General features: G+C 41.6%; 1 protein-coding gene across 1 annotated transcript; it reads right to left on the bottom strand.

Annotated features, from left to right (window-relative positions):
• Positions 1–4,818: 4,818 nt before the first annotated feature.
• LOC103379570 (solute carrier family 45 member 3) lies at positions 4,819–12,139 on the bottom strand (the record flags this gene model as incomplete). Its single annotated transcript, XM_017032786.2, has 5 exons — positions 4,819–5,548; positions 6,133–6,398; positions 7,204–7,867; positions 7,965–8,155; positions 12,085–12,139. Coding segments are annotated over 5 exons (1,584 nt in total), but the record flags the coding sequence as incomplete, so codon positions are not given.

Genomic DNA, 12,139 nt, shown 5'->3' with positions numbered 1-12,139 from the left:
GCGGGTTATTTTTGGAGCGCAGATCAGGGCTTCTGGCATGAAACGCAAGCCCCGGTGCGCAGGAGGAGAGGAGACGGGAGAGTGCGCGGCAGAGCTGGAGGTGATGGTGATGGTGGTGGTGGTGATTACCATGTTTATCAGGTCCTCCGCGCCTCTCTCTCTCCCTCCCTCTCTCTCTCTCTCTCTCTCCCTCTGTCACGCAGACACACACACACTCCCCCTCTCTCTCAATTTCCTCCCTATCTCTCTTTCTCTTGGTCGGGTGGGTTCAGGAGAAAATCCTACAGCGATCGCCCCCAAAAACCCTGCTTCAGTTTTGCCAGGGATGTCGCATCCCAGCCCGTGACATCATGCTGACTCCGGCACTGGGATAACACACTGTGTAGATGGAGGGTGCTGACAGCAGGGAAAATACCCAGCCCGTGGAGAGCACTGAGGACCGGCCTCTTGTCACTGCCGGACTGCAGGGGGGAGAAAGCTTATTGGTGGCGTTCATCCGCCGTAGGACGCGACGGGACACTCATGCTACTCCCAAATTGGGCCTGTGCTGGTCATATGTCTGTCAGGCAGCTTCCTTATTTAGAAGGAAGGTGTAAAAACAGGCCCACTTGTCACCGGAGACAAGTGGGCCGCCGTTCTGCTGCGCCCTTCAACAACTTTCCATCCTAAAAGCAGTGTTTTCCTGCTGCTCTGCTGCGACGCGACGCGTCCTCAGCCCGCAGAGACAGAGATCAGGGTTCAAGACCCCGCGACCTCTGCTGACATGCCCTTGAGCAGGGGCGCAACAGTGTCTCTGCCCACGGAGTGTTCTGATAAAGTGTTTTCTGGAGTATGTGTTGAGTGGATTTAGGAAAATTTGTGGGGCTCAAAGTGGAGAGGGCGGTCACGAAATGGCACACATAGTTGGGATGCCATGTCGCTGCAACATGACAGCATTTTCCATGTAATCGGGGCGGGGGCGGGGTGGCGGGGGGGGGGGAGTATCAATGCAGCTGCGCACCAGCACCCTCTCCTGCACACACCATTTCCCCAGGACTTCCAAAGGATGGCACCATTGCCATAGCGTTTCTGAAAACACCACGAGAAGTGACGAATCCTGCATGAACTCACAGGTTTCATTTCAACACGTTTCCTGATGAAAGGCTAACGTTACATTACATTACATTATTTACTAGTGCTCACAGGTACAATCTTTTTTTTTCTTCACAAAACTTAACAAATTTAAGTCGTTTTGAACAAGTTTCCTGAAATATTCCAACCATCGTTCTCTGTAAAAAAAAATCCTTTATGCTAGGTCTAAACTTTGGTCTTCAGATCACTCCAGAGTTGTTCTATGGATCATGACATGTCAACATTTACTTTATAAGAAAATCTGAAATGTTTAAACATGTTTTTAGTGCAAATTGCTGTATGTTTTACCTAAAAAAAAAAAAAAATTTTCCTGCTCCAATCAAAGCATCACTGAATACTTTTGGAAACTTTTAAGAACAAACAGAGTTTCTGAGGGTGATCAAAACTACCAAAGTAAAATACAAAGACCAGACTTTTTATTTCTTGAAAAATGCAGTTTCTTTAAATTTGTATAAAAGTCTATTTGGCAACTGCATAAATAAACAGTATGATGAGAGACAATGGAAAATACAACCTTTTTTTCATTATGGTTGAAGATGTAAACCTGATTATTCAGACCAGAACATGCCGTCTGGTCTTCAAATTAAAGACGACATGAGTTCTACAGCAATGACGAAATCTCCACCATATGAGATGAGCAGAGTGAGAGGATCATCTGTTAAAGAATTTGACAAATTAAGACAAAACAATTGGTTAAATCACAGAGCAGAATGACAGTTTTTTGTTGTTGTTGTTGGCAACAGCACCAGAAAACCTAACCAGTTAACAACCCAGTTATCTGCTGGTTAAAAAAAAATGATAATGACACGATACCATAGACACTGCATAAGGAATGGGCGTAGACGTGTAGAGAAAAGGATTCCAAAAGTGCTGCAACGGTATGAAAATGACGGAAAAAAAAAAAAACCCAATGCAAACGCAGACAGAACACAGCATCAGTCAACGTCAACTTCATCCTCGTGCTGAGGGACAGACAGGACGGCTGTCAATCACTGGTGACAGCTGTTGTTTCACTGACTCTTAAATACACTCATACATACATCTATATAAATATAACATATATATCCATATACATATAAATATATATATATATATATATATACATATATATATATACATATAAACATATATATATATGTATATATACATATACATATATATATACATATAAACATATATATATATATACATATATATATACATATACACATATATATACATATATATATATACATATAAACATATATATATATATATACATATAAACATATATATATATGTATATATACATATACATATATATATACATATAAACATATATATATATGTATATATACATATACATATATATATACATATAAACATATATATATATATATATACATATAAACATATATGTTTTTTATCAACAAAACTGGCATTATGTTCCACCGAAGAACAGATAAATTTAGTGACCGACATTCATTCACATGAAGTAACAAAACAAGCTTAAACAAACTTATGCTCTTTTTCCTGTTCTTGACTCACGGCCACGACCTTTCCTCATGCACAGTCTATGTGTGACACACACTGAGAGCAGACGACAGCGGAAAAGCTCCGTGACGTCACCGACGGGACAGAACAAACCAGGGCTAGTGTTAAAATAGAGCCTTACTCTACATCACATCTATACAAATAATTTATCTTCTCTTTTTGATTTTCACAGAAACAGCCTCCACCTACACACCTGTCAAAAGATGTCAACGAGGGCAACAGTTTAATATGTTCTTTTTTTTTGGAAATAAAAACATAATAAATAATACATATATACAAAAATATTACAAAAAAATTAATGTACAGGCACTTGAAAAATAACCCCCCCCCCCTCCTGACATTTCAACTACTGCTAGGTAATATATTCCTGTGCATTTTTATGAAAAAAAAAAACATAAAATAAAAATAGCAGTAGTGTCAAGATAAGGGTCACACTCCAGAGCAGGGTCCTTTCAGGGGACTTGAACCTTTGTATTGAAGCTAGTGGTTTTGAACCCATTGCATTTCTACATCAGTCACAAACACCAGTAAAGAGAGTTCTGAAGAACTTTGTCATAAAGAACAATAATCCTCACGTTTGCCCTCAGTCGAGGCCTACTCTGCACACCTTCTCACCTGACCAATGCTGGTTGTTTCTACTTCCTCCGTGACCATGAGGAAAAATAAAATAATTCAGAGAATGCCACCAAACACAAACACCAGTGTAGCCTTGAGCCCAGTATCCCCCGTATGATTATTAATTCCAGTATCCAATCACTGCCTACTAACAGGGAACAGAGGTATGTGACCAGTTCATGTTACGGCGCTCTTGTAATAATAATTTAGGCACAATAAGAGTGGAAAAGCACAGTGAAACAGTCTACTGTTGTGGTTGTGGGCAAACACCTCGGACAAGTCTCCGTCTTTGATGGACATGTTGTGATTTATGTTAGGTTTTTTTTGTTTTTTTCAGCCGCTGAGCTTCACTGGTTGAAAACGGCCTGTGACGTCGCTAATGAGTCAGGAGATGGTAAAAACCATGTGTCTGTCAATGATTGTCTTCTGGTAAGTCAATACACCATCTATATTTAAGCAGAGGGGAAAGTGATACAATGATGACCAGCGACACCTGAGATAACTGACCTCATCAGAAGCACTGACACACGGTGGGAAACAGACGGAGGAGATCCAGACGCATTTTTTTACTCCACTAAAATGAAACAACGAAAAACTGAGAAACAAAAAACTGAACTGAAAAAAAAATTTTAAAAAAGTAGACTGATCCAATTTGCTGGTGAAGCTCTGAATGTTGCTGAGAAGAACTTTTTAAACGAATGATAGATGAAAACTACTAAAATGTGAATTACAGAGTCACACTGTAGCGTTCTGGAAAAAGGTGAAAATTATATGATGTCATATATTTGGGGAAAATAGTCATTTGAGAATAGTTGTAGGAGAAAAAAATAAAATAACAATTAATAAAAAAAAACAATTTATGATAAAAAAAATTCTCTTCCTGAAAAAACTGGATACTGTAGTAATGGGCCAGTAGTAAAGTAAACATAATATTTGGTCAAACTCACACTTTTGTCAAATACTAACGCTGTAGTACTCCCAGGCTGTATACTCAGTATTGTCTCAGACTCATCCTTGTTCACTGTATATGAAGGGAACACAGGTTATACTTAAGGAAGTATTTTGTTGATGAACAAATTAGATTATAAGTAACAGGCGCTCATGAACTGGAGACAAAAAAGAAAAAAGCTATTTGTGACACACATTCACCACTTGGGGGCTCTGTCAGATTCACAATAAGTTGTGATAGAATTTTTTTTTCCTCCCTGTTCTAAAGCTTAGGGTTTGAGCTCAGTTTGACCCAAGGTCCAACACAGAAAAGAAGGTAGAGCTGAGGTGATGACAGCAAAAGATGGGAAAGTAGCAAAGCAGCTAATCTGTGGAACAGATTATGATTAGAAGTAAAAATGTAAAAAGCTGCAGATTCTGTTGAAAACAAAAAAAAAGAAAGCTGTTAAAAGACAACACAACATAAATATTGAGAATTAATTCCAGAGTTTTTACACTGGATGTCCTTTAGGGACAGTTGGTGTTGAACAGGCTGGCATTCACAGGTTTGACTTTACGTATTAATATCAACGATGGACAACAGACGGTTTGACTTTACGTATTAATATCAACGGACAACAGAGCATTGGGCAGAGGTCGTCTGTCGAACCCTAAGTGTTTGAATGTTGTTGTTTACCTATAAAACAAAAAGAAATACTTGAGAACAAGGCCGTGAAATAAAAAAAAAAAACCTGCTGGGCTCAAAAATATTCTGACGTTGGCCACTTTCTCTCCTCATTCGTTGAAGAGCTCATCAAGTTCATCAAGGCATTGTGGGAACAGTAGTGCATTGTTGGGCGTAACCTTAACCTGAATGATTCTGTGCTCCCTCCGCTCCTCCGTTCCTCCGCACGACACGTCTCCTGCTTCAGTCTCAGCACTTGAGGTCTTTTTGGTCAAAGACAACCCGACTGGCCAGGTAGATGGCGAGGGCACCGAAGATGGCAGAACAGGTGATGTAGGCAGTGACGGAGTGTGCCAGCTGAACGACGGTGCCCATGAAGAGAGAGGGGATAACCTGAGAGAGGAGGAAGGTGCTGTCTAAGAGGGCAAAGTCTAAACCCACGCCGCGTTTCTCGAACCCCACCTCTGCCTCTTCCTGCTCCGAGGCGCCGCCGTTATGAGACGACCCGTTCTGGTTTATGAAGTTGTGTCCGTAGGGATCCCCCGTCTTGTGGATCAGTCCTTCCTCCTCGTCTATATCTGCGACAATTAAAGGGTCTCTCTTGGTTTTTATTCCCTTTTTATGCTTAACGTCAACTTTTCTCTTTGGCATAAAGACCTGAAACAAGGAAAAGAAAAACATTCACCTACATTCTAATATAAAAATATATAAAATAAAATATGTATATAGACATACATGTCTCAGGGTTTCCTACTTTAAAAATATTCTCGCTTTTGTTTGTAAGTGTAGAGAAAAATAGATAATATTTTGAAAAAAGAAAAAAAATTAATATATATCATCGGTAAAAACCCCTACAGCAACATAAACAGGAAAACATGAAATAAAAACGGTAAAAATATATAAAAATATAAAATACATAAATATACATGAAACTATAAGAGTAGAAATACTTTACTCCTAATTTACTCATTTTGTTGAACACAACGCTGCTTTACTCACAGGAATTGAAGAAAGACACGCCAAAATCTTCAGTTTCAACAGATTTTCTTGTTTTTTGTAGCCATCTGCTGCCACCTAGTGGTGAGGATTTAATTGCTCTGCCTGTCACGCACAGACGAACAAAATAAATATTATTTTCAATAAATAATTAAAAATAGTTTTGGTTGGGAATCACTGACTTAGGCTACAGTAACAGGCAGCTGGTTATTGTTTGAAGGAGAAAACCTAAAATGAGTACTCACCTCTTTCTTTGCATGGTAATGGCAGGTGAGTGTGTAAGGCAGAGTCTGCAGCATGGCATATGCAAAGCCAGTGAGTGATGTCATCACAATCGTCAGAAACACACTCCTGGACAGACAGATGACCAAAGCGGAGAGCGTGAAGCAGACCATGCTGCTCACGTAGACCGTTCGTGAGCCGAAGTGACGAACCAAATGACTCATGATCAGGGAAAAGATTGTTGAGGTAGCACACTGCATGAACAGGCCCAGGCTGCCCATTCGGATACCTGGAAGAAGAACGGACGGAGTGAGCGGTGAGTCGAGAGCCGCACTTTTCTAAGAGGACCGGGCCTTTGGTTCAGGCTTCTTCTTTTTTTCACGCAACCAAAACATCAAGTTTTTCATAAACTTGAAGAACTTGATGCTAGTCAACCTTTTATATTTTAAGGAAGTGGTTTATGGTGGTTTTCAAAAACACCTCATTTTTCATAATTCCGATGTTTGACTTGGTTTTGCTTTTACCTAAAACAGACGGACTGTTGGTGTCAGCCTGTGATCAGCTCAGTGTCTCGGCTTGTTTTTGGGTGAACATGACGGGTCACGAGTTCAGCAGCAAAGCACTGACTCAGTTAAGTGTGTATATGGATCGTGTTACTCATGGAAGGCAAAGCTGTGGAGCTCAGTTTGCAAAACCCGTGGAAAAAAAAAAAAAAAAAAAAATCAGACCATAAGATATATTTTAAAACAACTCTTAAAAAGAGGTCGACAAATAATCTATATGTGTGGCAGATTTTTCAAAATATTTCTAAAGTGAAATTTGAGTGCAAGCGTCCACACATTTGAACTATGACTTGGCAGGAGCTAATACTGCACGAAAAAACATGAAGGCACGCAGAGAAACAGGTTCACCTGCTGTCACAACCTGAGAGTTTACGTGTGTGTGTGTGTGTGTGTGTGGGACGGACTCTAAATCAGCTGCTGAGAAGCTTCAATGGTAATTTGATAAAACACGACGTCACATCCACAATCCTCTCCTGACATTTTAGAAGGATACGTTTGCAGTGGGGGGGTAATAGTAGAAGAAAACCTGACCTTGTTCATATTTCAGTTTGGAGGCACTTCCTGGTAAAGCGCTGGGTACGCCCTCGTACAGGCCTTCTCCCATGAATTCGGTGAAGAAAAGCACAAAAGACATGACGGCGATCCAGCTGCAGAGCTGAGCGGCACACAGCTGCTTCATCACCTGCGGGACGTGACGGTAACTCCTGTAGATGGCCGGAGTCATGGACCAGCATGTTCTCAACAAGCACACCAGGGAGGTCGACTTCCACATCCTCAGCTTACACTTCAGCACGCTGAAGCACGAGCGCGGCATGTAACAGCGGCTGACCTCCACGACCCCAGCGCTGGGCTCTAACAGGGATCCAGATACGGGCAACTTACTGGTTGCACACGAGGTCTCCTTGGACACCTTCATGGTTGTAAGTAAAGTGAAGATAAAAATGAGGATGAGGACGAAGAAAAGGCTTTCTGCTTGACCTCCGACGTAGTTAGAGAGGAAGCTGTGGCTCCAGTCCAGTGACGGCAACAAATATCCGATACATCCTCCCAGGCTGACCATGAAGGAAAACCACGCAAAGACTTGGCTGCAGTCGTCCTCGTCCCGGTACAGGTCAGACAACAGTGCCTCCAGTGGTGTGAAGCAGACTTGTCCACAAAAATCCAGCAGGATCACCCCAGAGATGAGGATGCCGATCTGTGGGGTGAAAAAAAAAAACAGTCACATCTGAGGTGGGAGACCATTTCATTTCATCTGCCTTCTGTACTTTGAAAAAGTCAAACTCATCTTTTACCTCAAGTGTCCGGCCGCCCCAGAAAAGATGAGTGGCCAGGAAATCTGCATGGGGAATGATGAAAAGTGCTAAAAGGATTCCCACAGACAGCAGCCAGATGAACGGTCTCCTTCTGCCGTAACTGCTGTTGCATTGGTCACTTGCTGAGCCAATCAGAGGGATGAACAAAAGACCAAGCACTGGACCGACAGCTGCGAAAGAGAGAGACAGCAGTTTGACAAAGGTAGCGCTACGCTAAGAAACTTAACGGTAAAAGTAAAAATGAGTTTTCTGTTTATTCTACCACCAGACCCACATTTGTTGTGTACTGATCTGACTTAAACAAAGTTCTAATTAACTCTAGGACTCAGTTGTTTCTCCTGTTTACATAACTGAACCCATGTTGGGCTGCCTTTGCGGCGGTAAAAGTTCAAAGTTAGCATTTGTGCGTAGATATCGGATCTGGCTATTGTTGTTGTTTTTTAGTTTTTTTTCCAATGTTTGGTCCTGGGTTTTGCGTAGATATCGGATCTGGCTATTGTTGTTGTTTTTTAGGTTTTTTTTCCCAATGTTTGGTCCTGAATTTTTGACCAATATCAGACCGATGAAAATCCTGAGTATCGAATCGAGCCATCGCTAGAAAAAACTAACACTATGGCACAAATGATGTGTTTGAACAACGCAAGTGTAAGATAAGCATATGACGACTACTACTAGTACTACTACTATTATACTACTACTATTAATACTATTATCCACCATTTGTCTTGTACTAAAACTCTCACAGTCGGTGGAAAACCCCTCTAACGTCCGGTCAGACCTGGTGTGTTCTCGTCACTGATGGGAAACGCTGCTCATTATCTGTTCTCCGGTTCCTGTGAGACCTTGACAATCGCACGCACATACTCCCCATTTCTGTGAGGCCAGATGATCTCACAGGTGCTGACGGTTCTGAGGCCGACTCCCCCCCCCACTCACAGCTTCACTAAGGCTTCGATACCTTGACAATCGCACGCACATACTCCCCGTTTCTGAGTTTCTGTGAGGCCAGATGATCTCACAGGTGCTGACGGTTCTGAGGCCGACTCCCCCCCCCACTCACAGCTTCACTAAGGCTTCGATAACAACTTTAAACTCTTGATTAAAACTCGGTTTTATTCTTTATTCCAAGGTGACTGCTGACCAAAGTGCCAAAACAATGATTACTAGATATGGGGTGAACTTTTCCGGTTGTGCGTTTTCCTCTTTGTTGCCAAACTACCAGGTTGATGTTTCCCCGACATCATCAGACTGCGACAGTCTGTTGCTGAGAGGTAACCAGTTCCCCAGCTCATCCTCCACACATGGTCAGGTCTGGTTAATTGGAACATGCCACGACACCATGGGTGTTCATGTGGAGGCGCACGTGTCGAGTCAACAACCACCAGATCTGAGGCCTGGAGCGTGACATTTAAAGACGCCCCGTGGATTTGTCATTACAACGAAGCAGAATTCTGTGTCATTTGGCGTTTCTCTCATTAAACCACAGTCTCTGTCAAACTATCGCACGGCTCCAACCATGCAGATGATAATAAATAAAACATGTAGCCACTGTCCATCACTGGGTGGATGTGGTTGGTGTCACTGTTTGACAACATTGATGGTCACCAGTTTGAACCCATGTTCAGACAGTGCGTCTGTGATGTTTGGATGATTATTTTCAGGGTACATTTGGATTGATTGACCTCTTGTGTAATTGTTTACAGAAAAAAATAAAGAACTAATCAAGTTGGCTGGTTGCTGCTTTCAAATAAAACATCTGCTCGTGTTCTGGCAAATTCCAAATACAACGGAATACTACCAGAAAGAGAGAGAGAGAAAGAGAGAGAGAGGTTAGAAACAAATGTTTGTGTTTGGGCAACTTGGTTGGAGCCTTGGCTAAAAATGGAATGGAAAAAAGACCAGCAAAAACACAGAAATAAAGACAGTCAGACAGACAGAGAGACAGACAGACAGACAGACAGACAGACAGACAGACAGACAGACAGACAGACAGGTGGGATATTTGAGAAAGATAAAAATGGGGGACACAGTCGGCCCCTCCATCACATTTCTCTCTGCTGCAGCTGTGAGGTTCCATCATGAGGGATCTTATCACCAGCTGTAGAACACACATTCTGTCTTCTCCTGCAGTCAACACACACACACTCAAGTCATTCATTCCCTAACCTTAACCATAACGTGAATTACAAATATGTCTAACCCTAATCCTTATCCCAACTCTCCAAAAACCCAACAACAAAATGCCCCGACCAGGACAAAGTGTAAGTGTCCCCCACACAACAACAGCAGCAGGACAAATGACATCGACACTATGTCAAAACTACCAACTGCAGGAGGAATCGACCATCTGAGAATCTGCATTAAAGCTCAGGGAAATTCACTCTAAGTAATACTTTAAGTAATACTCCCGGGGCGCAGTATCCGTCTTCATTCCAGAGCCTCTCGGTTACTTCCATTACAGTTCAGAGAAAATGGGAATATAGAGTGCAGACTGTTAGGGCAGAACGCCACAATCACATTATTCTCCTTCACATGACAAACATCTGGTGGGAGAACCAACCGTGGTGCGGCATGAATTGTTCAATCTGTGATACTTAACTACTTCTTTCATCCACTCTGAGCCTGTAGTTTGTTAGAATTCCTAAAGAAAAAACGTCTCAAAGGGACGGACGCCTCTAAGGGAAACCATGTGAAGGCCATTTTGGGCTCATGCCATGACATCACACGTAAACTCAGTTACGCCGAGTAAATATAGACCATATGAGTGCGACGCTAACTGTGTTTACACACACATGCCGCTGCTTGAAGCCTCGAGATTTTTATTTTTTTTGCACGAACGGAAGTCGAGCTAAAAAATCTCAGGAGGACATGACTGAGGTGACGATCCCTGAGTCAAAGGTAGAGCTTTTTTGGGATTGTGGAAAGTGCATTTGTGTGTCATTATAGTGGTCACAAATTAAACATCTTTGAGGAACATCTTCCTTTTTGAACCACAAAAGACATTTTGGAGATAATGTACTGGTCCAGTGGTAAAATTAAGGAAAGCAATTCTCAATAGAGGCCTCATTATGAACCACAAAGCAAAAGTTGTTTTTTTCGAGGTTAATTACTCTTGTCAATATGCTCTATAGCCTTTAAAATTCCTCAAAAAGGAGGTAGAGGATACGACATTATTAATTTGAAGGTTTGCGACAGACAGAATTAAACGTGTGAATTTTTTTAATATTTTTATGATGACTAAATTATAGGGTTGTTTTGTGTGACAGAGAAAAACCTTTACACCTTTAACAGTCATTCAGGTTTTGTTAAAGAAATGATTCATTCACACATTCCACGGCTATAAATGGATCCCGGCCTCTCCTAAATGACGTTCATATAAAAGCTCACGGTGTCGGTTTCACAATGACTTAATGGAGTTGATTGCAGGGTTGGAGTCCTTCAGTTTACAGTAATGGGAGCCGTAAATCACTCACAGATAAAGAACGGTAACTCGCTCAGGTGTCACAACCACTGACGCCGAGAGTGAAATGTCACCTGACGTGATGTTTACGTTACAGACATTAAGCTGTCAATGAAAATGGTTCTGTCAAACAAACCTTTTTTTTTTATTGTTATTGTTTTACAAACGTTGTTTTTTTTCTTGGCTTTGGTCTGAGAATAACTTTAATAGATATCAATATGTTATTAGATTTTTTTTTTTTTTGAAGAGAAAATACCAATGAAAGTTCCACCACGATGAGTCTGTGACTGTTGGCTCTCCTGCTGCTTTTCAATTACTGTCTAATTAAGACAATTAATTTAATTAATTAATTACTGTCTGATTACCTACATTTCCCCGAAGGAAACTTCTGAGAGATAATAACGTGCTATCTATCTATCTATTTCATTATCATTACTGACATTCAGTATATGTAGAGAGAGGATTAGAGCCCTGGGCCTAATGAGTCACAGACCAACGACAGACTGGACAAGGTCAGCCGTCATCGTTGTCAATTAGTGACCAGTGGACAAGACAACGAGAAGGCCGCCTGTCAATTCGAATAAATACCCAATCAGGCGTAGGGTGCGAGGGTTCGTGATCAGAGCCGGTCGTCTTTACCTAGAACCATCGTCATGTACCGCCCTTCCACACCAGCCTCCAGCAGCAGGGGCTG

Source organism: Cynoglossus semilaevis, chromosome 6 (assembly GCF_000523025.1).
Source record: "Cynoglossus semilaevis isolate Cse_v1.0 chromosome 6, Cse_v1.0, whole genome shotgun sequence".
Taxonomy (NCBI): Eukaryota; Metazoa; Chordata; class Actinopteri; order Pleuronectiformes; family Cynoglossidae; genus Cynoglossus; species Cynoglossus semilaevis.
Note: the sequence above shows the minus strand (reverse complement) of the source record. Positions and strands in the feature narration are given on the sequence as shown.